Source organism: Corvus moneduloides, chromosome 5 (assembly GCF_009650955.1).
Source record: "Corvus moneduloides isolate bCorMon1 chromosome 5, bCorMon1.pri, whole genome shotgun sequence".
In the NCBI taxonomy this organism is placed as follows: domain Eukaryota; kingdom Metazoa; phylum Chordata; class Aves; order Passeriformes; family Corvidae; genus Corvus; species Corvus moneduloides.
In genome coordinates, this window is record NC_045480.1 from 68388264 (window position 1) to 68413661 (window position 25398).

The 25398-nt window shown below is 41.4% G+C and overlaps 1 protein-coding gene across 1 annotated transcript in view; it reads right to left on the bottom strand.

Moving 5' to 3' along the window:
* Positions 1-378: 378 nt before the first annotated feature.
* The window catches only part of FAT4 (FAT atypical cadherin 4), a 123874-nt gene continuing 98854 nt past the window's right edge, over positions 379-25398 (bottom strand). The window contains exons 10-17 of the mRNA XM_032109041.1: positions 20909-21013; positions 18675-18982; positions 14555-14640; positions 13340-13519; positions 12227-12351; positions 10889-11106; positions 5921-6182; positions 379-3840 (exon numbers count right to left, since the gene is read on the bottom strand). Of these exons, the coding sequence (XP_031964932.1) occupies positions 1973-3840; positions 5921-6182; positions 10889-11106; positions 12227-12351; positions 13340-13519; positions 14555-14640; positions 18675-18982; positions 20909-21013 (3152 nt within the window). The 3' untranslated portion in view covers positions 379-1972. The remainder of the gene's footprint in view (positions 3841-5920; positions 6183-10888; positions 11107-12226; positions 12352-13339; positions 13520-14554; positions 14641-18674; positions 18983-20908; positions 21014-25398) is intronic.

Genomic DNA, 25398 nt, shown 5'->3' on the forward strand with positions numbered 1-25398 from the left:
TGCTTTATGACAGAAAGCTCTTGTTCTCACACTCCTCACTGTCTGTGTACTGGAAAGCTCCAGCTTGGAGCAGAGGTGGAAATCATGGTTAAAAAATGTGAAACCAGTTGCTGCTGATAAAACCCTACAGACTAAAATACAGTTTTTATTATTTTATTAGAAATGTGAAAGTAGATTTGGTACTTTTGGACACTATCTTAGGCTCAACAACCTCATGATACTCTTCTCCGTCTTCCTGAGATAGGTACTTGCTTCTCAAAGCCTGTTTTCTGATTAAAAAGTTTATATAGCTTAAAAACCTTATAACTTAAACCCAAAAGCGAAGATCAAGGAGTGGAAATTAGAGAGAAAAGACAAAAGGTTTCCAATAACACACACTAAAGATTTTAAATAAATATTTTAATTCTATTATTGGCATTTACAGGTAGAAAGCATACAGTATGTTACAATTTTATCAAAATGTGAAAAATATGGATGTTACATAAGTAACAAATGTAAAAAAAGTATTTTTCTTACCTTCCCTGAAAGTAAGAAAACTATTCAGCATAGGAAAATATTGATATAAAAACACAGCTTAGGTAAAAAAAAAAAAAATTGAAGTTTTTACACAGTACAATAGGTTCATCAGATCTGCATGAAGACGTAAGAACTTTGTGAGGTTCTATTTTACCTACAACTTTAGGGAACTGGGGGCAACTGGTAAGCTACATTAATGAATCTACAAGTAGTTTTCCCTCATATCCGCTCCAAAATGCTAGAGTGCAGTAATTTTCTATACAATAAATAATTCTTCAAAGTTTCCATCATAGAAAATCATAGAATGCAGAAAATGCCACTCCAAGGTCACAGAGGCTAGGCAGTGCTTTAATAATAACTATGATAATACTTATTATAGTGCTTTATAATGTTGAAGCACTTCAGATGAGTTAACTAATTAGCCCTCACAACACCCTGTGAGGCAGGGAACTAAGTGTTTTTCCCACCTTTCCACGGTACAGATGGGGAAATGGAATCAGGGGAGAAGCACAGGCTGCAGCAGCAGCACAGCCAAGCTGAGAGGCCAAGAGATGTGGGAATGGAGAGGTTTGTCCCTTGCTGCTGTAAGCCAGGGGGCTGGGCTGGGCTGACAAATGACCATCAGGAATCACTGGGGGGGGGGGGGGGGGGGGGGGGGGGGCAGGAAGGGACCAGGATTAAGTAAGCATCCCCAAAAACATTTCATAGAGATTCAGAAGCTCTCACACAACTTTGTTCAAAAAAAACAAACCAACCAACCAACCAAAAAAAAAAAAAAAAAAAAAAGAGAAAGGAACCTGAAACAAACAAATAAACAAACTGAAAAGAAAAAAAAAAAAAATCCTAAAGTGCTGACTGGCTTGAGCTGCTTCTAGCACCTCTTGTATGGAATAAGACTTACAGCAAGCACTGTTGCCAGCAATTATTCAAGCTGATTTCATCCATAAAGTCACATGTGAGCAACTGCAGGATATGGTAACTACATTTTCTGAGACACCTCACTACTGTAATTCCTTCATTCACCATCTTACTTCCATGCGCTTCTTAAGGAAAATGAAATCCTCAGTACTCTTGCATCGTAAAACATGTTAGTAGCTGGAGACAATATGCACATCCTTCACAACTGGAACAAAAAATTAGTTCATTTTCAGAACAAAGCATTATTAATTTAAGAATCACGAACCAAACAATGGTAAATAGGAAACCCTTTCCAAAGGCTGCATGCCGAATATCTGGTTTGCAAATACAATGCATGCAGGAGAAATAAATTCATCCAAGCATAATTAAATTAAAAATGTCTTAAGTCTCTTTCAGCAGCATAATGGTTATTATTTTTAAAGTCTCCTCCAACCAGACTGGCCTGGGGTTCAGATGCTGACCTTGGCTTTTCTACAACCATATAATGGTTTGAGCAGGCCCCGCGGCTTTGCACTGTGGCAATACCAGGAGACAAAGCCTATACATACTGTTCTGCCTCCCCTTCCTTGGGAACAGGCTTCGCTGTACCACCTTTGCTGTCTTCACTCACTGCTGCTGCTGCTGTTTTTTCAGGAAGCGATGCCAAATCTTTGAAAACATCCACATAATGCCCAAAGCCCGGGCCCCAGTTCAAGAGGTTGTCCCAGTTGAAGCTTCCCGCTTGCTGCCCCAGCTTCCCGGGCAGGGAGCTCTCCCCGGCGCCGGCTGCCTGTGCCCCCACGGGCCCGCCCTCGCCGCGGCGCCCCGGGTACCGCCGGGGCTTCAGCCTGGAGCCGTAGTTGTCCTCGTCATCCGCGTCGGACTCGTTGACCTGGGATAACTTGGGCATCCTGGAGGTGTACGCCACGGGCTTATCCCGGTCGTACTCCATCTCGGAGCAGGTGAAGGACTCGTGCGAGTCGCTGTCGGAGGAGGACTCGGGAGCGGGAATGCCGTCGGCCGGGTTCCTCGTCCGGGACAGAGGCCTCCGGCAGTCCTCCTCCGAAGAGGAGCGGCCGTGGTCTGCGCTGCAGATGCTGGGGTTCCTGGGGCGAGGGGTGTTCAGTCTCTCCACCTCTTCGATGGACAGCCCCACCGGAGGAGACGTCTCCAGCGGGATCTGCCCTATGGGCTGCTTCAGGCGGCTTCCCGGGCGGGAGCTGTGGCTCGCCATGGTCTGTGGGCTCTTGCTTCTCCTCCCCAGCCGAGTGGCGTAGTTGAAGATGCCGGGCTGGCAGACATCGCCGTGCATCTCCAGCGGGCTCCCTTCCCTGATGGCGAGGTGCAGCTCCCTGGCCGGGCTGTGCCTGTAGAACGTCGAGGATTTGGAGAAGGGTGCGGGGCTGTGCCGAGACAGGGGGTTGGGAGTGGGGCACGCCGAGTGGCTTAGGGACGTTGTCCTCAAGCCCTGCCCGTAGGCGGGCTGGTAGGTCAGGCTGCTGGCGCCCAGGGGCATGGGGGACTGCCGCGCGAAGCCCAGCGGGCTGTGCCTCTGGATGGAGAACTTGGGAGTGTGGCTCCGGAACTGCTTGTAGTGCTGGATGATGTCGGCGTCGGAGGGGGCGATGCTGCTGGCGTTGTCGATGTCGTAGTGCTCGATCTCGGGCTCGGGGGAGGCCAGAGGGGCGCTGGGGATCGTCTCCGTGGTGTGCGGGATGTCCGTCTCGTCGTAGATGAGGTAAGGGTTTTCCCTTTCGATGATATCAGGTTTCGGGTTCCCCTCGGGCTGCTTCCTGACAGTCATGTCATCACCGTAGGGCGGGATGTTGTCAGGGTCATCAAACGCCACATTCTCGCTGCCTTTTTTCTTCTTCTGCTTTGTTTTCTTCTCCTCCTTCGGCCCCTTTGCCTTCTTCCCCCGGCACTGGTTGCAGAGGATGAGGCTGAGCACCAGCAGCGCCAGCAGCGTGGCGCAGCTGCCCACGATGGCCGGCACGGCCCAGAGCGGCAGGGACAGCTCGGTGGGGTGCGGCGACGGCAGGCACACGTGGCCCCCGCCGATGCCCGCCCGACACTCGTGGCCAGGGGCACACAGGACGCCCAGGCAGGCCACCACGGTCTCGCACGTCCGTCCCGCGTACGCCTCGGGGCAGCTGCAGGTGAAGCCGGCGTGGGGCCCGGGCTCGCAGCTGCCCCCGTTGTGGCAGGGGCTGGAGGCACAGGCGCCCGCAGGCACGCACTGGTAGGCGAACCAGAGGTTGATGCACATCAGCTCGCCCCAGCAGGGGCTGCTGGCGCACACGTTGGGGCCGCGGCAGCCGATCTTCACCGAGGGGTCTGTCCTGGACAGCGTGGCGAGGCTGTGCTTGCCGGCGAAGGGAAGGCTCTCGCCGCCGTACTTGATGTAGGAAATGCAGCCGTCGAAGCCTAGGAGAAAGAGGGACAGTCATGTTGGGGGCTGAAGGCTGAGTATGCACTGTCAACAGCACAGTACAGGCTCCGCTGTTCAGTATATAGGCCAAGAGTTCACATGGTTGCTATAGGGAAACATCTATTCTAACAGTACTTAATGTCTTTAAATTGAATTTGAATAAATATGCCTTCTAACGACTTCATTCAATATACTGAAATGCTTTTGTATCCACATCTTCCCATATTTCTAAAACTTCTTATCATTTCCACAGAGAAACCTGTGGGCAGCTGGCTTGGCTGTGCTAGCACCAAACATTATTTGAGTTTGCCTATCATGCTACTGCTAAGTCTTCTCTTGTCTTACCATCTCCTAAATTCACGACAATGCTTTTATATCCCTGAATCTTGAGTGGCCTTTTCCCAAACTTCCCATATCTCGGTTCCAGTTCTACCCTACAACAAGTTTTAGTGCTGTGAGAGCCCAGGGAGATGGAATTATCCCCAGGCTCTGTGCAGTGGTTGAGTGAGGTCACAGGAAAATCCAGTCTTTTACCAGCCTAATAATTCTCTGTGTTCCCCAGACTAAATCCTTTCCGGAAGGGTTTTGAGGTAGTGCAACCTTACAGTGATCCTTGCTTGGAGCTGTGGCAAAATGGTACAAGAGATGGATACCACTCTGTCATGAAATAGCAAATCCACTCGAGTTGTACGAGATGGTATTAAAGGTTTATAATCCTCAGAGCTGAAGATTTAGGTTCAGGTGGGAGTCCAGGCAAAAGTGATGATCACCTTGCTGCATGCGTGGTGGTTCCTTGCAGTAGTGATGTGATAAACAGCAAGGGGGAATTTGTCACATCTACCTGGATTTGGAAATTTTATTGGACACACCAACTTCACAGCCCTGTCACCCTCGTGTGTTGTCTGCCTTTAACAGCACTGCAGATATTTTTGACTCTTGAGTCCATGAAGAGTTTTATACCAGTGCCTTGTAAATCCTTGGTATGTCCTACACAATGTAACCCAATATTAAAATAAAATAAAACAAAATCATATGAATAAGAGCTTTTGGACTGTGTGTGCTTAATGGAAGCCAGACATTTCTAATTTGTCTGCCACAGCATTGGGCAGTGGTGAGAGGTTAGTGTCCTCAATTTTCCTTGTTCCAGTTTTCCTACATGCCTCTGCTTTTTCCATGTACACGCTGCTCATAAAACATACATGTAAAAAGGATAAAGGTCAGCACAGCATCCACATGATTTCGTACCACATTTCATACATATTCACAATATACTAGTGTAAAGTGTGAACTTGCTCCACTCAAAAATACTTTGTCTGGTCACAATTCATGAAGCCAGGAAGATTTTTCAGTATAAAAATATGTGAAAAATACATCTGTATTGTCTGGAGTATCTCACGTTTTGCAGCTAAAAATCACTTCCATCTTTACTTAGCACTTGGGAAATTGTATCAAATATGTGTTATCTACTTCTTTTGCCAGGGTTTGAGACAGTAACTTTAACTCTTAAGGGAGACTGATTTACTTCTTAGCAGCTGGACATCAGTCAGAAGGTGATTCCTTACTGTCCTTGGTTTCTGTTGCTCAGAAATAAATCCTGTTCTTCATTTGACAGCAGGATAAAGCAGGAGGAAGTTGGAGTTGCATAAAATATTTTAATCATATTAATAACAGGCTAAATCCTTCAGTACTTACCAAATCCCTGTAAAGTTTTTGTTTAGCATTTTTGCCCAAATGAAAGATTTGCTTTGATTTTCCACATTCTGACTCAGGTAAAGAATAGATCCTTTCTTCTCCATTAGGGGAACAAAAATATAACAACTGATGTACAGACAAGCAACCTCCCTGTCTCAAAGAAGCCCTGCAGATGGAGTGCCTGCTTTTGGAAACAACAAGCCTGCAGTGTGTAGTAACGGAACAAGGTCTGTAATCCTTGCTCATTCAATCTGCAATTTTTCTGGCAAAGGATGGATATATACTAATTACTGATAAACAGTTTGGGCAACCTTAAAGCAAACAGAGACTCTGTTCAAATCTGCTTATGTGCACTCTATAAAAAAAAAAAAAATTTAAAATTACCTGCAACTGTGCTCTTGAAGGGTTGGCTGGATGGAATTCCTCCCAGAGAAATGGTGAGGACATTCAGCCCCCCGAAGTCTTGTGTGGCATGGAGAATGTCCCGGCTGTGAGTCCTGTCCACCGACAGGACGGTGGCAGAGCCGTTCTTCTCCAGGAGGACCGAGTGCCACTGGCCATCTGCAGCATACACCTCAGGGATGTTCCTTTCCACTTTCCCAGCAACTCCAGCATCGGATATGTAGTGCACCTTCCCACCTTTTATCTGGCCAGAAGAACACAGGATGTGTAATTTTAAGATGGTGTCCCGTAACAACTCCTACACAACGTAGCCAGTGTGATGCCTACTCAGTACAGCTACAGTAACATGTAGCTCTGGTGTAACAGAAAGCTAGGGTGGGTATATTTTTCCCCAAATAATTGCTTTGTACTAAAAAGGCATTAATTATTTAGTACTAAAAATTTGGCCAGAATTAAATACATCACATTGTAGAAACTTCTGCAGAAAAACTGCATCTTAGAGAGCTGCCACCCACTCATTCCCTGGCTAATCCTATTGAGAAGCCAGCTATAGGGCATGCACATGACAACACATTTTCATCAGAGAAAGAATAATTCTTCCTCCTTCTTCAATGCAAGTGTGGAAAATGCTTTGCAGAGTGAACAGATGTTGTCCTTGCCCAAGAAAATTGCATCCAGTTTTTATTACAACACAGTAGGAATGCATAAGGCATGGCAGGGCTTGAGCAAGAGTCCCATTTCATATCTGCTTTTTCTGTTAATTGGTATTTTGCAGAAAACCAGTTGCATTTCAGAAAACTTTCTGAAGAGTTGCAAAGTGCATGATTTTGTAAGAATTTTCAACTAGTGCTTTCTTGAGCAAACTGCTTTAAAACTTGTGAACTGCTAGGGGAAAAAAGGAAGAATATTTTGGCTTTTTCTCTTAAGAATGATGCCTCACAATTCTACTGAATCATGAGATGTGGGATTTCAAACCTCTTATTACGATCCCAAAATGAGATTAGTACAAATTCTGCATTTAAGATGTAGGAGCTTAAAAAGAATCCCCAACATCCAACCTTGCTGGTTTCTCAAATCCTGCATGAATTTGGGTATGTCAGCTGACCTCCTGAGGGTGTACAGACTTGTGTAAGCTCACGTAGGATGGCTCTGAAACTTGCTGCAAGTTTCCTTCCGTGCTCTGCACGTTTGGTCACACCTATTAAACAGAACAAGTGCTCTCCGTCCCGTGTTCCCCACCGTGGCTCGGGCAGTCCGAGATCCGTACCACGAGCGTGCGGGACGTGCACAGGCGGAGTCCAGGAAAGGTCAAAGCCCCAGGTTTGCTGAAAGCTCTCAAAGCCTTGCATCCTTTGTTCCAGGAAAAATAAGGTTCACCTGGGAAGAACTGCGAGGTGACACACCGGCTACAAGAATGCTGCTCTCGTTTCCAGAAACTGTTAAATGTTCTGGATTTGCTTCTCCGGTGATGCAAGCTGAGGACTTTGTTCAGACACTCCAGCTTTAATAAGGCTGTAAGACCACGCTCGTGTCTTGGCAGCAGCCTGAATGAATGCATCTAGCACGTATTCCATTTGGATGGAGGATACAATGGTTAATATGTGCATCCACTTCATTTCTGAAGGCAGTAATTTGGACTCTTTGAAAGTGTATTGTTCGATAAAGCTGCCCTCGGAGACAGGATGCTTTTGTTACTGATAAAACACAAAGTGGCATGTGTCTAAACTATCACACAGCCCAAGGAAAATCCCACATTTACAAATGCAGCCACACAGACTATTAAAACATATTAAACACCATTTCCCATAACCACTTATAAAAAGGTTGACTGAGATGAATATATACATATATTTATGTCTGCAACCTGTAATTGGTTTGTTATGTCTTACTCTGTCTTTAATGCCCCATAAAAAATACTGCCTTGTATTTTGGTCTTTATGTAAACAGAAAGGAAAACACCATGCCAGACAATACCCTCCAAGCTTAAGGGAAGACTGAGCACGGAATTGAAATTTTTAATTCCACCTTAAAAAAGAACTGTAGAATTATTTACCTGTCAGCAACTTTACCTGTCAGATATTTTTCCATACTGATTTATGATTCTTTAACCCTATTTCTCTGTTTCTTTAAAACTGCACGTGACTAATGCTAACAGACTCAATAAATAACACACTAGGGGAATTTGGAAAAGAAAATTTCCAGAGACAAGACTGGTCCATGACTGCTTCAACCAGGAAAAGATAAGGAATATTCTTCTTGGTGCCTTGAAGCAGAACATGTTTCTAAATTTGAAACAAAGGCTGATGGTGACAGTATTGAGTAACACGAATTTCTGGGTTTTATTTAAATGGCTGAGCAACTGACAAGTAGAATATAATGAAAAGAGTGAACCACTGAAGCAAACATATTCCTAACTACAGGGCTGATTCAACTTTACTAATATTCCGAGTCTCATTTACTGAACAAATTGGTTTTCATTTGTCTTAGAACTGAGCACTAGCCTTTACAGATTTATAGCTCATCAAATGGGATGTCATTTAAAAGGGTTATGTTCTGATTAATTCCTACAACTTGATATATGCATAGAACCATGGAATGGTTTGGGCTCCAAGGGGCCTTAAAAATCATCCAGTTCCAGCCCCTCTGCCATGGGCAGGGACACCTTCCACTAGATCAGGTTGTTTAATGCCCCATCCAACCTGGCCTTGAGAACTTCCAGGGATGGGGTATCCACAGCTTCTCTGGGCAACCTGTGCCAGGGCCTCACCACCCTCACACAGAGATCTGTTAGCTCATGTAGGTAACATGTAATCCACATCCTCCACCCGTACAATTCAGAGATCTTAGAGCTCCATTTATGCTAATTTAATCTGATTGTAGATGACATTTCCAGACAGAGCAAGACAAGACAGGCAATTTCACCTTTAACCTGCTGTATTTATCCCATTTCTTCTAACTGAATTACTTGCAATATGCATTTGTAGGAAAATAAGCTGTGACGAAGAGCCTTCGTGAAAAGGAATCATTCACCTTCTTCCTTGTTGTGGATTTTGGAGGAAGCATTTTCCATCTGAATTTGACCATTATTTAATGTAACCTGAAATATTTTCTATCTTTCATGGATTAAGGATGCCTTTATATCATAAAGCCCCCTCTTGGGTTCTTTGGGGGAAGTTTAGATCCATCATTTAGTGACTCAACTGCTCACAGTCTGAGTGGGTCTGAGATTCTCTAGTTTTACCCCAATCCCAGCTACACCAAAACCAATTAGCTACAAGAGGAAAAAATGTGAAGGCATGAAAGTAGACACAGGACTCATAGCTTTTCCCTAGCACAGTTTAATATTAAAAACACATGGCAGGTTTTCTCTGAATGCTAATACTTTGGATAACAAGCATATCAAAAGACCCAAAAATCAAGTTATAAAATTGTCTGTTTTAGAGACTGACAAGAATTGTTACGACAGGTCCCTAAAGCCCAACTTCTGCACTGGGAGCAGATGGAGATGACAAGAAGAACTTTGCTGGGTTGGCTTCACTGGCATCTCGGGCCACCACTGAGGGAAATACTCATCATGATATATACTCTGGGAATGAGGAGCAGTGCAGAGGCCATACTGTACTAGCTACAGTTAAATTACTACAGTTTTACTAACTAGCATCACCTGGGAACTGCTTGGCAACAACCGGCATGCTGATGTTACCTCTCCTTCCTCAAACTTCTGCATCTGGTACTAGGCAAACCTCTGCTCTCTGCCCTTGCACAGCTGGGGCTGGGACTTGACACCCTCTGCTTGCTTGTATAACTTCACCAATATTAACAATAACATGAGTGTTTGCATAAACACAGCACCAGTGCTTCTAGCCAGGAAAGGCAATTAGTTCTCTCTCTTTTTTTTTTTTTTCAATAATGCTTGGAGAGATCACCTAGCAAATTCTGCTAGGGGGAAGAAAAAAGTTTTTTCTCTCCAGAAGTCAAAATAATGAGATCTTATCTGCTAATATGAGCGAGGCAGAAACTTCCTATGAAATGATGTGGTAAAAACATATGCCAGGGAAGTAGTGCAGACTTGCTTCTTAAATGCAGCCGGTGTGTCAGGAAAGCTTTGTAACTCTTGACTAGGCAGGTGGAGAATATCCATGGGGCTGAAGCTTAGAAAGTGTGAATTTCTGTATGAATTTCTCTAAAAGTCAGGGAAGAAAAACTTGGAAAGCCTTGCAGCAGTCAAGGAAACTTGGAGCTTACACCAATCCAATAAAGGGGCTTGCCAACATCACTGCTGTACTCATTCAGAGTTATGAGTAAATGGACTGAGTCATCGCCAGGAACCGAACCGTCGCTTTCTCTTGAGAAAGGTAACTCCTGCAGCAATAAGCTCTTTGAGGAAAGAAGAAACAACAAAAAACCCCAAAGCAGTGTGGCATTTGAATCATTAATTCAGCTATGTATGCCAAAATAATTTGATATTGACACTAGTCTGTGAGTAAGCTCATGAATTCAAGTTATCCCTCACTTCCTAGTTTGATAAGCTTGAGCCATGTTGGTAGGAATTAATGAAAACCTTTTGGCAATCATTTGCTAGCTTAAGGAGGGTCTGGGTTCAAGGCTCAAAAAATCAGAGATAAAAGGCCAATAACAAAATGATTTGTTCTGTAAAGTGTAATGATGATAATAACCATGGCAATGAGCACCGTTCTCACCGCCTTAAAGCAGTCACTATTTGGAGTCTAGACAAAACTGATTAGATACAAAACCATCAAGATCTTCTGATACCTTGGCAAATAGGAAGGGAATTGCTGAGAAGATGAATGATACTGGAGCAGTGCCTAGGTTCAGTTAAAGACCTACTATTTTATAAAGGAAACAGCAAGAGTAATGGAAAAACGTGATTTTGATCACTGCACATAGGCAGTCCAATCAAATCCAACTCGGCATTAGCTGTAATCTTACCTTCACGGTAGTGAAGTTGCTGCTTTCTTGGACGTGGAGTAAAACTCCGTTCTCGCTCCTTGTCCTGAACTTCACTTCCAAGCGCTCCACGCCAGGGGGGCCCTCGCCAGCGCCCCGAGCCCCAAGTCTCATCAGGTAGTCCCGCTTCTTGTTGGGGCTCATGTGGTAGTCGAGCCGTCCCTTGCCTTCCAGTGACAGGGCCGTGTCAGCAGTAATATCTGGGACAAGAACAGGGAAGCATTGAGCATGCAGCTCATCACAGCTCCAGCCATCATCTCTACCTAACCGCGACCGCTTTCCCTCGGAGCAGAGATCAAGTTCAGAGCAGGTCATTGGGGGAGCAGGAGTGAATGGCAATTGCAGCCCCTCTGTTCTTTGGCTTCCACCAGAACGTGTGTTTGAGAGTGGGAGTGTGCGAGTAATTTACTGCTGCTATCAGTCAATAGTAAATTAAAACTCACTAGGGAACAAGTGAGGGAGTAGAGAAAAAAATTTGGCTCTCAGAACTGTAATTCCTTCTCAGGGATGTTACTGTTTCCATTACTGCAAGCAGGGTTTCATGATATATTGAACTCTAAGCTCTTCAGGGCAGAGATAATGACTTTCTATTTGTTATGGCATAAAAAAAAAGTGAATAAAAAAGGCAGAGCATTGACTACCAGATGCTGTTAAAATTATGGCTAAATTCTTTTGTAAACTGGTGCAATAAAAGCATATAAATCAGCTAAACAATAATGGGACATGTAAAAAAACAAAGCCCAGTCATTATACTACAACTACACGTAAATAAATCACTTTGCTCTCCTGGACAATCCTGTATTGATTTACAGGGCTACTCCTATGAGAGTTAATCACCCCCAAGCATAAATGCCTTGTTTTCATTTACATTTACAATATTTTCTTGCATATAATCCACAGTAAATTTGATGAAAAGGACTTCAGTTTGGAGAAGCCATAAGCACATGAACTCAGTGTTTACGTGAAGGGGTTTTCACTTACCCTCTTACCTCCCCATAGCAGACAAATCCCTCCTATGGGATACCTTTATTTTAATTATGGATTATATGTTATTGAGAAGCAGGACTTTAAATGAGTGCAAGTTACCAGAAATGTGATATACAGACCAGAAAATATTATGTATTTAAGTTGTTGCCATTTTTAGCTCATGAAAGGACAACAGTCCATTGTGGACTTTTAAACTGCTTAAGAGGCAACATGGTGCTTACTTTCATTATTTTACAGAATTCATTATCCCATGGCCATGAAAAGAAACTCTTAATGGCCTTTGGCTGAGCCACAGTTAGATGTGTGTTAAAGACAGTGAAACCTCCTCCTCACATTTTTCACAGTGCTTTCCTGTCAGTCCATCCTTGCAGTGACACTGCTGCCACGACCACTGATCCACACAAGTGCCACCATGTTGGCAGGGGCTGGTTGTGCAGGCACCTTCCAGTCTGGGACACCTGAAAGAAATCAGATGAGTAGATGCTGAAGGATGTGCACACAAATAAGCAGAGCAAACATGCCGGGAAGCATCCTGTGTTTAAATGGTACTGCCTTTCTACCCCTCAGAGATTCAAAAATGACTCTTCTTCCCATCCCTGGAAGTGTTCATGGCCAGTTGGATGGGACTCTGAGCAACCTGGTCTAGTGAAAGGATCTTTAAGGTCCATTCCAACCCAAAACCAATGTGCGATTCTAAGAACCTCTGTAGACAGCTCAAGTTTCTAAGCAGATCCCAATTTTCAGCATCAAGTTATGACAGTCTTACAAAAGAGGAAGGAATTCAGAGACAGCCAAACTCCCATTATCTGTTATGCAAGGGAGATGAAACTTTTTTAGGCATTTTTTTATGCTGCAGACTGCCAGAGCCTTTGCCTTACAATGAGCAGGGCAAACATGGGGGTTGAGAGAGGAAGCGTGAATAGGAAATCTGGATGGAAGACTGACATTATTGCTACAACTGTGACTTCAAATACTGAGGTGGAAAAAACAATAGAATCAGATAGTTCAGCATTTCTGAAAGATCACTCGGAGGATATGAGGGAAATTCAGTGACACTTGAGAGGCAAAGTGAGAGAACAGACATGGTGGATTAAGAGGAAATAAAAGGGAGTAGAGGGTTAGCAAACAGTATGAGTATAGTCAAACCCAGATGGAATTTATAAAGAAACCCAAGAACAGCGGCTACTCAATTTCAGCCTGCAAAGCAACTTGAATAATCATAGACAGTAGAAATGTAATGATGCTGCTTTTTTGAAGACTCTGTAATCTTTAGTGAACCTGCCACCCAAATGCACTTTCTTCCTACATTTTTCTCATTTTACAGTAGGTTTTAAAGTAATTTTTTTCTAACATGAAATATCTATTGGTGTCTGAATGGAACAGCATTCATGACAGCTTCCTTTATTGCAAACGGGGTCCATTTGATCCCATATATAGCAGACGTACTGATCTAAGATTCCTTGAGCTGCCAAAGCCTGGCTGGGCTCCAGGGGACGTCCGTTGACTGCAAACTCCATTATGCAGCCCACAAAATCATGGCTTTCCACCTGTCCTCTCCTCTGAAGGATGGGCTCTACGGACCTGATGCCACCTACAGTAACTCGATTTGGTTGTACATCGAGTGTCCTGTAAAAGAGAAAAATAACTAATCAGTACCAGACATTAGGATAGTGATGACAGCACAGGAACTGCAACCATCAGCTACAGCCTGCAGCTAAAATTCCTCTTCCCAAATTGGTATTTTACATTTAGAAGGGGAGACAGAGAGATCAATAGCACTTGAACAGTTGTAGTGGGTATGACTCTAAATTAACATTCAGTTTGCGTGTCAAAATTTCTATTCACTTGACTGAGCAGTGTGCTTGAGATCACAAAGAATAAGGCTTTGTACCCAACTATAATTTAGATATTAGGTGATACTTAAACAGCAGGAAGACAGACTCATTGTTTTGCTAAGATATAATACCTCCGCTGGCAGAGAAACCCTGTGTGGCAGGAAACATGACTGTGATTATTGTAAGAAATTAGCCAAAGTGATTTGGATTAAAGTTATTGTTATCTCCAAAGATGCAACCCAAAGGCTACTGAGTTAGTTACAGTAAATACAGAATAAAGTTTGTTTTCTTTACTGGACACTGTTTATGAACTCAAAACTGTAACAGAAAACACCTGAAAACAATGTCACAGTAATTACTCTTAGTATTTTTTTTAAAGACAGCAGTAATAAGGTGATTTTATTTCCTATGTCTTTATGAGAAATGAAAGGTGCAATTTAAATAAATACATGACCCCAAACCATTAGGCAATAGATCATATCCTCATTTACACCACAGTACAGGCTACTCATGGCCATGCATTTCTGGACTGCCACCAGAGCCTGGGGACAGAGATGGTGTCAGGAACTGCGGATTTCTGAGCAAACTCCTTGTTATGATCCAGTTCCATACAGAAATGCAGCCTGACCTAACAAGTAGCAGCACACGTATAAAACCCAGTTTGCTTCCGCAAAGATGGAAGAAACTGACTCTTGGGAGCCTTATCATTACTCCAACTTTCTCTGGCTTTACAGGGAGATTTCTTTTTAATTTTACTTTTAATTTGACTCCAAAAAAATCCCACCCAAACCCCAAACTAACCCCACAAAAATAAAGAAATATTTACCAGTCAGTTGAAACAGCGACGTTGCTAACAGTGCAGTAGCCTGGCTCCTGATCCTCAGAGCAGGAATCCACCGTCAGGGATGCTGCCTGCAAAAGGCATGCACACAAATATGCTGAATGTTACAAGGCTTTAGTCCCCAGCCACATGAACTAGCTATGCTTAAGTGTATCATATCAAGGACTTGTCTAGAAGGGAGTACTTGTATATTATGATGTCACTCAGGATTGCAGGGTGCTTCAGAGCCACTGCTCAACTCCATACTCCACCTGCACAGCGAGGACACCACCAAGGTATGGGTAAGAACAGGTGTGGAGCCAACTGTCTGCTTCATACACAGAAGCAGTTAAACACCAGTTTTTCACATTTGGGGAGGATTTCTTTCATATTTGTTTGCTTTACTCCTTGAAAGTGCAGTTATTTTGGCTTGTACTGTATCCTATTCCTGATATGGTTCAGATAATCTGAGCAAAAACCTGCTCCCTCCAATCACAAAGGGTGTTCTTTCACGGCCTTGACCATGACATTAAACATAGTGAGCTTGATAAGAAGCATGTTACAAAAGCTGGGAGTACAAACAGTTAGATTACTAGTTAAAAAATAATAATCCTGGGAGTAGGAACACTGAGATTACTAGTAATAAATAATATCCAACCACTTAATAAAACTCAAAAAGTAACCAAATGGACCTGCTTAAAGTAACCCCTTGACTAAGAGGTCATGAGGGATCTCAACTTTGATAATGGAGAAGCATCTGGACACCAAGAGTGTGACTGAGCTGATGTTTAGAGAAGTGCCAGGCATTATCAGTACTTACAGCTGTCTTACTCTTTATTATTACTATTATTATTTTTATCCCCAAGCCATCAAGTCCCAGACAACGAGGTTGCCTCAACCTGGTCTAGTGGAAGGTGTTCCTGCCCACAGCAGGGGGGCTGGAACCAGATGATCTTTCAGGTTCCTTCCAACCCAAACCATTCTGTGATTCTGTGTATCCAACTTATTTACACTAAAGCTACTCATGGCACTTCTATGTGTAATGTATAAAAGTCTAACCAAAGTTGTCCCTAAAATCATGAAATAACTCCTGCTGATTTAAAAAGAAGTTTTTATTTTATTCCTTATTTAGCAAAGAATTGTCCCCACAGTGATTTATTAATAACAGATGCGCTGAAAGAAAAAAAAAAACCAACCAACCCTGAAGGTTAGTTATTCTTTAAAACAAATTTTCAGAAAAATAAACATAATCTCCACAATGTGCATCTCCTCATGTTTCAGCTAGATGTGTGGTACAGTTTTACAGCAAATTTAAATCAAACGCCACCTTTAAAAGTGCCTGGGTTTATATTTTGATTTAGATTACTCTATGGGAGCTGAGCAAGCAGCACTGGCTATCAGTACATCATTACTCTGCAGAGGTTTTTTCTACTGCCTGCAAATAAGTTTGCTAACAACAGCCTGTTGAACTCCCCACAGATTGTCCATGCTAGTTCCAAATACATGCTGCAAGCTGACACACTGTATTGACCAAATAAATTCAGAGTTCTTAGTCCTAAATCATGCCCTTCAGTACGGTTAAATTGTTCAATTTGCTATTTTTAATGAGAGCTTATCTTGAATTTCTTTCCATACAAATGAGCAAAGTGCTTCTCCCAAGAAATGTCAGTCTGCAGTTCCAAGGCAGATTATAGCCCTGTGTAAATGAAACAATTCAGAGGAAGAATAATAAGCTGGCTGCTCTGTATGCCACCACATGCATACATATTTTCCTTCAGAACATCAACAACAAAAACTGAAATGAGTTTTTTGTTCTTAGCTCAATCAGCATAATCTCCCTAACTTACATTGCTATGTGCTCTGCAAGCCAAGCTCCAACCCCAGCTGAAGGGCTGGATATTTGAGAATATATTTTACTTGGACCAGAGTTCATACAATCTATTTTCTAATGTTAGTCAAATGTTCCTGCTTGTTACTAAAGCATTACTCTACAGTTACCTTGCCACATTATGAGCCTTTCTATCCTGTCACTCTGCAATAGCTCAGGAGTGACAACTTAATGATTTTACCAGTTTCCGATAAAATCCCACTGTGCTGTAGGAAATGACAGATTTGGAATCCTGAAGGGGGCCTATTTTATACAGTTTTGGACACCTGGGAAACATTTTTCCTGTAGCAGAAATATCTAAGACAAAGGCAATTCTCTTCACATACTGTTTGTAAACATTACTGAAAAGGTTTAAACATTAAAAACAAAACAAGCAAAAAAAATTCACATAAAGGTATAGGTTGTCTTAAATGTTTACTTTCAGCCTGAAGCATTCATAGCTGAAATTTTCTATAAATAGCCCTTTTTACGTTCTCTCTTCTTCTATAGTCCTCTGGCACACTGACAAGTAAAACATTTTCTTTCCCTGTTTTTTTTTTCTTCAGTGTACTTCATTTATTTGTTGTAACTTTTACTGTGTGCCCCTATACTTAGCCATTTAAATCTTATTTATAGAAGTAACATTCTACTTTAGTTACTAAAATGGGAACCTGGTACATCTCAAAATTAAGGTGCACCTTTGGGCTTAAGAAGCTGTGATGTACATTATTAAATTTGCAAGATGCAAATTGATATCTGATATCAAGTAACATTAAATCAAAGTCATTGCTCAACATCACAATTACCTTTCATCTTATTTGGATATGTAAGTCCTACAAACACACACAAATTGGATTTGGAAATCCAGCTGAAGAGGGGATTTCACAGAACCATAGAATCCTTTATGATGGAAAAGATCTCTAAGAATCCAACCACTCGCAAGCACTATCAAGGCCACCACTAAACCATGTCCCCAGCTGCCACATCTACACATCTTTTTAATACCTCCAGGGATGGTGACTCAACCATTTCCCTGGGTGGCCTGTTCCAGGCATTGACGACCCTTCTGGGGAAGCTTTCCTAATACTCAATCTAAACCTCCCCTGCTGCAACTTGAGGCCATTTCCTCTTGTCCTGTTGCTGGTTAACTTGGGAGAAGAGACCAACACGCAGAACAAATGGAGATATCAGATCTTGCACTATGAACTGGAGTTCCAGGCTCAAGGACTAGAGGGGAGACACACTGGGTAGAAGAGTTATTGCTTTTATTCCTTTCATCGTTTCTAGCTTGAAATACACAAACCCAAATGGGGAACCCCACCACATATTACTGTTCCATTACTTTAATTTCAAACATGGGAAGAATATGGAATTCCAAGTATGCTGGCCATTTCTGCCTGAGAAGGGAACTGTTGGGCAATAGTTACTGATTATGGATGGCAAATAGATTTGGTTTCATTTCTAACTCAAACATTGTGGAGTCAAAAAACTTGGCTTGGATTCAAAGAGCATTTGGTTTATGTTCTGCTTTGGAAATATTATTAAAAAATGAGAGAAGAGGAATAGAAAACATTTACTGGAGAAAAAAATGAAGGCAGGAGAGGGGTCAGAGTGCCAGGCATATGGTAATCAGTTGTCCCAGTTTTTGGCAGAGTTCCTCACCTCAGATGCATTCTGGGAGACAAAGAGAGAATTAACTTCCCTCCTTCTCCTCAAAAAAATTCTCTTAATGTAGCACCTTTTAACTCTTTGTATGTATGCTACAGAGGAAAACCAGGCTCCCAGTCTGATGAGATTGGTAAAATCTCTGAATTAGCTCAAGAAGGTCAAGGATGCCTGGAATTTTAAGTTTGTCCACTTCTATTCTCCAAATGTTGAGAAAAATTATTTTGAGGCATTTTGCAATTACTGTGGTTAATTAGCATTCCCTGATAATCATCCCTGTAATCTACACCAGTTAATTAGCCCCGTGCGTAGTCATCTATGTCATTAATTATTCCTGGCTCTCATTTTTCACATTGAGAGTATGGGGGCATTTTGCACATGTTTTTTTCATTATACTTTATCATCGTCGTACTAAACAAACCACCATAGGGCTTTGAGTCAGTTGGAATAAGACAGAAATGAAGGAGGTTTTTCCCAAAGTTGGACTTTCTGCTAGCAAACCCAATGGCACTGATTTACATTTCTCTGAGTTCCCCTGGAAGCCAAAGTGATTTGGCTGAACTTGCCTCAAATGCTCATTTTAGCGTTCCTTACCATTCCAGCCCGGCGGGCAATGACGGTGTGGAATTGTCCATCAGACACCTTCTTGGCTGTGGTGAGCTTGTATGTGCCACTGCCCAGGTTGTAGGAGAACCTCAACCTCCCTTCTGCTATTTCCAGGGCCAGGAATTCTGCCCGCTCTCCGGTTTGGTTGTCGTGGTTATACAACAGCAAGGCGTTACTCTTTATAGTGGCAAACTTTATATAGATGTAATTATTGTTGGGATCCATACTGGGGAACTCCATGTAGGACAGCTCCTCAAATCCATAACTGTTCAGCTCGCAGTGATTCCCAAAAACACCTGCAAAATGAAAAGCAAAATCTGGGATTGGCGAGTTTTTCCCTCACTGTGCATTCTCCCAGGAGCAAAGTATCGATGTGCACTCGACATGGCTGTGATGCACAGGCTCCTTAAGGAACCTCTGGTGTAAAATTAAAAACACACAGCCAAGTGCTGAGGTACACGGTATTTAAAGTTAAAAATTCAAGTTACAAAGGATAAGTTACAAATAGATACATCTATTGAAAAACATTTCATTGAGCTCTATGACTTCTTTGGAAAACACCAAAACAAGCCAGTTTGACAGCTCTGTCAAGACATGGTTGTTAATTATCATCAGGCATTTATTAATCCAGTTATGGAAATAAATGTGCAAGTTGAGTTTATTTTTCGCTCTGTGGCTGTTATCTCAACTGTTTCTCACTGGGTGGTTCATTTTTCATACTTAAGAAATAAGCATGTATGATTAAAACATTATGCCTTTTCATGGTTTTACTGATATGAATATTTTGGTGCATTCTACATGTTTTTTACAGATCTCTGTCACATAATTTCCCTTGATTTTTCTTTCACTGCAGTGACAATAAGGAAAAAACCCTGATTTTATTTATGAATATTAGTTACATTTACAATGGACTATGTCTGTAAGGGAAATTAATAAACCCTGAGTAAATGTACAGTAAAGGAAATAAAAGGGAATAGAGAAATTATTCCACATGTTAATAGAAAAACTTATTCAGCATTAGTTACAAATGCATACTGAGAATGATACTTTTGTGAGAGGGTTTTCAACAACCTTAAAACATTGTAGATGATTTCTGTACATTTCTGGTTTCTTTATTAATCTGTTACGTTTACTTTCATACTTTTCCATATGAGCAATGACAATTTTGGATTAATCTGTATTCAAAATCAATCTTGTTGCAATTGTGTCATGATACCTTAAAATATCCATGTTGTTCTATGTTTTTTTTGGGTTCATTCCACAAACCAAATCTGGGATAATTAAATTCTAAAAATTATGAAACTATTTTGGCACTACTATATGCTTCTCTGATGTAAAATACTGATGTTATTTACAATGGTCTTACTCTTCAGCTCTCCTAAAAGGGCCTGTTACTCATCAGGAGAGCTTTGTTATCATCATTCCTCTTCCTTCACACTGAACTTTGGATATTCTTGGTGGTGAAGGTACTTTAGCCCTGATCCAGCTGTGGTTGAGCTAAGCTTCTTCTTCAGGAAGTCAATGGTCGTGGATCTAAAGATTTCAAGCATCCATTCTTACTTTTGGTTAGTTATACGTATCTATTACTGTATCCTGCAGCCGTAGGGAGGAGAGGAGAGAGATCCAGCAGGCAGGAATGGTGCAGCAAGATTGATCTATTTAATTATTTTACAAACTCTTTTATAGACTTTTTTCTTCATCGTCTAATTGGACAAAGCATCAGCCAAACTCTGAGTTGATTGGCTAAAATCCTAAAACATCCATTGTCAAAATATTTTTCTACTGTACCATAAACAAGGTTCTGCAAGGTCCCAGGTGTTCATAGTTTACAGAACTTTGCAACTATCTTCCTGAGAGAGAAAAGTCTCTCAGAGCCTTAGAAAGAAGCAGGAAAATTCCTTGCTAACAGCATTTTTGTATCCACATGTATCTATCTATCCACCTACATCACTAGAAAGACTCTTTCTAATTTTTAGGCTGGATCTTGTTATGTTTTTGTGTGAGGGAGAAAGGAGCTGCTACCAGGAATGACAAATAAAATATTGGTAGTGACCACATCACTTTTTAAATTTTCTTTTAAAGAAGAATAAGTTAATTAAACCTCCAGTTTTTCCAAACCTTGAATCATTTTCAAACCAGAAATCATTTATGCAGGTAAAACTAAATAGAAATATGAATAGGGAAAGGGGAGATGAAGAGGAAAGGAGGAGAAGAGTACTCACCGAAAGGACAGTGGCAGAAATACCCCTCCAGCCCGCTTTGGCAGGACCCACCATTGAAACAGGGGTTGCACTCACAGTAGTTGACAGTGGAGTCACACGTTTTCCCTGTGATGAGGGAACAAAAGCAATTTCCAGGTCAGACTATTCAGGGCACTAGGAAAGTCAGGCTGGTGTTGTAGGTAATGAGGTTATGAACCGACGCTGAACACATGGCCAGGAGAGAGGGTGCCAGGGACTGGCTGTGGGATGGAGAGAGGAATCACAAGACAGGATGCTGGGCTGCTCCCAGCCCTGTCACAGGCATAATCTGTGGCCCAGAGAAAGCAATGTTACTTCTCAAGTGTCTCATTGTGATTATAGGTACGGGTGGACTGTTGTTTTAATTTAACTGAACTTTATTATTTATTTTATTAAAGTCTATAAAAGGGTCTATAAAAGAGAGATCATGAAATTAAAGGCAACAATGAACTAAAAAGCTGTAAAAAGGTATCTTTTTTCCCTCCCTATTGAATGCAATATACTCATGAGTGCAAAGGAGATACAGATAGCCCTTGCTGGACCCTGTACAGGCAGGTTGTGCTGAACACAGCCTGCTATTGTACATTATATGATTTTTCTTATTTTTCCTCATCAATTACAACCTCCTTCCTGACTCAGAGAGACCACAGTCCTCTGGACCTAGAACAAGCTACTCTGCATACAGTCCTTTCCTAAGCAGACATTGTCACATGTGGTACATATCATTGCCAGAGAACAAACTGAAATCATGTAATTCATTTCAGCAAGGAAGGGAACCAAGAGAAAAAGTGAAGATTTTAACAGATGCCAAATATGGACACAGGGATTCTTTGTACAAAACTAAAATTTTCTTTGTATGGAAACATTAACTACAAAAATACTGGTCCTCATTTCTAAGGTTTTCATTGCTTGGCTTTGATGAGTTTAGCAACACTTCCACTACATCTCACTCTTGGAGCCTGTCTTCTTTTTGCCAGCAGTGTCAGCCTGCACTGCCTATGCTCAGCAAAAACTTCAAAGTATTGTTACGATTGTCCTCCCTGCTTCAATGCAAAAAACTCACAAAACCAGCCACAGTCTTCCAGACTTCTCCTAACTTCATCTCAGCCAGGATATATGCACAAAGCAAGGGCTAAGACTGCCTTAATGCTTGTTTTTGCACTGATAATGAATTATTTTATTTCTTACGCCATATGTATATGTTTAAGTTAAAAGTACAACATGAGCTTGCACAGAGGGTGTCCATTCTTGTATGGCACATATATCTTTTAATTTTACATCTCCCATGACAGGAATGCACAATAGCAAGTCCTTAGAGGTTACTGGTGCTTAGAAGTGTAGAAAATCAGGACTGTGCTTTATGAACTCTGCTACCTTTTTCAGAGTTTCATAACTTAAGTCACCTAATGAAGAAAACCTCCTTTTTTTTCCCCCCTCTCTTCTACTTTTCAGTTTAACCTACAGTTTGCAAGCAGCTCTTCCATGTGAGCAGCAGCTCTCCATGTGTGACTGCAAGCAGGATGGAAATGGAGCGCTGGAGGATTCCTGTGGTTAATACGTCACTTGTAGATGCACCATAAATCCAGGAAACTTTTCCAGTGTCTGAATCTAATTATGCTTTGGGGGTATTTATTTATGTTTTATTCTCTAATGGGCATGACTGAAGGATGAGCTAACTTTTTATGTGAGATTTTGCTGCTTTCTTTGTTTTCAATTTATGGTCCGTAGTAGAGATCTTTGACTTATGAAGGAGAGCACACAGCAAGAGTGAGACAGACATGTTTAAAATAGCTCAGTGATGTTGCTTAGTTTTCACAAAAATCAAGTGCAGATAATAAGGCTTACTCAGATTTTTGCAGTTCAATCTAACTAAATACTCTTCTTTTTCTCAGCTAACAGTAAAGCTGGCACATTTGCTGAGTCGGCAAGAGAATATGGATGTTTATTTCAGCTGCACTTACTTTAACCAGTGAATAACAGCATTTTCTTCATGCTTAACTATTGTCTGAAGAGTTCTTGAAACCAACAGAAGTGTGTTCAGAATAACAGAATTATAGAATCATAGAATGGTTTGGGTTGGAAAGGGCTTTAAAAGCCATCTTGTTCCAATCCCCTGCCATGGGCAGGGACACCTTTCACTTGACCAAGTTGCTCAAAATCCCATCCAAGCTGGCCTTGATGAAAACTGCAGTTTGCTGAGTTTATAGATCAATTCTCAGCTGAAATTCTGAAAGATGCAAGGTATTCACTTCTGCATCAGAAAGATCTTTTTCTGAAGACCATGAAAATTAGGAGAATGCTGGATAATTGGTAACAGACAGCATTCAACATTTATCATTCATCACCTCCAGCTGATGCTATCACAGGCATGAGCTTATGCAAAAATGTAAGTTCCTCAGACTTTTTAAATTGAAAAATGTAACAGGAACAGATACCAGCTCAATGCTCTTCAGTTAAGATTTCAGCTGATTTGAGAGTTTTAGTTTTTTGTGGTTCTCTGTGTCCATCTTTTAAAGTGGTTGTTCTAATATTCTAATCTTGCATTTGAAACAACTTCACAAACCTACATTCCTTCATCTTAATGAATCCTGGAAAACAGGAAATGAAGGGTTCAAAGGAAGGGCAGACAACTACTGTAAATCACCAAGCATATTCCCTCCAGAAAGTGATTATTTTAAAAACAAAACCTGTTCATCATTAAGAGATATAATTATAACAGATTGTTTAAACCCTAATGATGCTCTGAGGTAATCAGTCTTTATAATCCTATCCAGTGAAAAGAATGACATTACCTTTTGCAGCATGATGAAGTGAAATGCAGCTGACAAAACATAATAAATCAAAGAAAAGCAAGACTCCGTTTTCAGGTACACCATTATAAAGGTCTGCAGCTCATGTACTCTAATTTACAGTGAACAGAGCATCTGTCTCAGAAAACACTAATTTCTACTTGCATGCAGTACCATGTAAATATTATTTTATTACCAAGCGTGCAAATTCAATTATGAGACTGTATTTTCATTCCAACAGAAGCAGCAAAGCTATGTATATATGGCAAACTGAATTAGAAATTCACTATTTTGGATGCCTCTTTTTTGTTGTTGTTGAAGCACTCAAGGCTTATATTCATGAAGAAACAGTTTGAGACTTTATTTTTACATCCACTGTGGCTATCTGTGATCACATATGAATGCAAATTAAGAGTCCAGGCAGCTGTGTTCTCTTTCTGATGGCAGTATAATAGTGACATAATAGCCTCTATGTCAAGCATTCTCAAACAATCAGTACACTGACATTTGTTTGCAGAGCCTATTGAATATTTAATTTGCAGAATTTCAAATATGCTTTTGCAGACATAAAACGTCTAAATATACTGTGTGTTAATTGTGATCTTATCTAATAAGCTGTGTTGATATTAAACTCTAAAGATATTTTGTCTTTTAATTACACTGGTGCCATTTGTTTTCTGTCTTGATCAATTAATCTCAGGACACTTTAATAACTCTTGATTCTGCAATGGCCAACTGATTAAACAACATCTGACTTCCAAATAGAAACGTCTGCCTCAGTGGCAGTCTATTTTAAGGTTATTTGTGTTGACAAGGAGTTTAAGAAAGCTCCTATCAGATGCCACATTTAATTCATGGCATGAAAGAAATCCAAAACTTCAAACTCTAAGAGTATCTCATCACATTCTCTTAGTAAAAATACTCATCTTTTTTTTGAGCTTGTCACATGCAGAGCTCGATTTTTAGCTGACATAAGGGTTGAGCATTAAAGTATGAGCTTTAATACCAGAAGAAATCCACTGGATGTTTCATAAATGTTTCAAATTACAGTCTAGAGGCATACACTGTAGTTTGCTTGCTAGAGTTAATGAAGTGTTTTGCTTCACTGCAACAGCAAACATATGCCCGTTTACTCTCTGGTGCTAATGACCGCAAGAGTTACAGGGCATAGGTGCCCTAGAATTATTTTGCCATGCTCCTGGCAAAATAATTTGATGTGCTAATACAACATGAAATAAAATCCTGGACTGGTAACTTAATTAGAACTGCTTGTCAATTAACAACAATTGCTCCTGACCTGAGGCTCAAGAGCACATTTGTGAGGTTCACGCGAAAGATCTCATCAGGGTCCTTGATATTGCACTGAATATGCACTCACTGCTGCAGCTGTGATTTAAATTTAAGTAGTTAAACCTTTACTTGAGATTAATTAACTTTCTCCTCCATACTCTCCTGCACTGATCTGGTGTAAGAAAAAAACTCAAAGGAACAATGGATCCCCCAATCCCTCCATGGGTTACCGGTGAGCTGTGGTGGTGGCAAGTCCCACACCAGAATGGACACAGCTGTGCTGAGCTAGGCTGCCCTGGGGCATAGGCAATACAGAAATACTCCTTAGAAAAGGCAATGAAAGCCCTACCTAATCTCCTCAGGTTGGATTTTTTTTTTCTGATTTCTATAAAA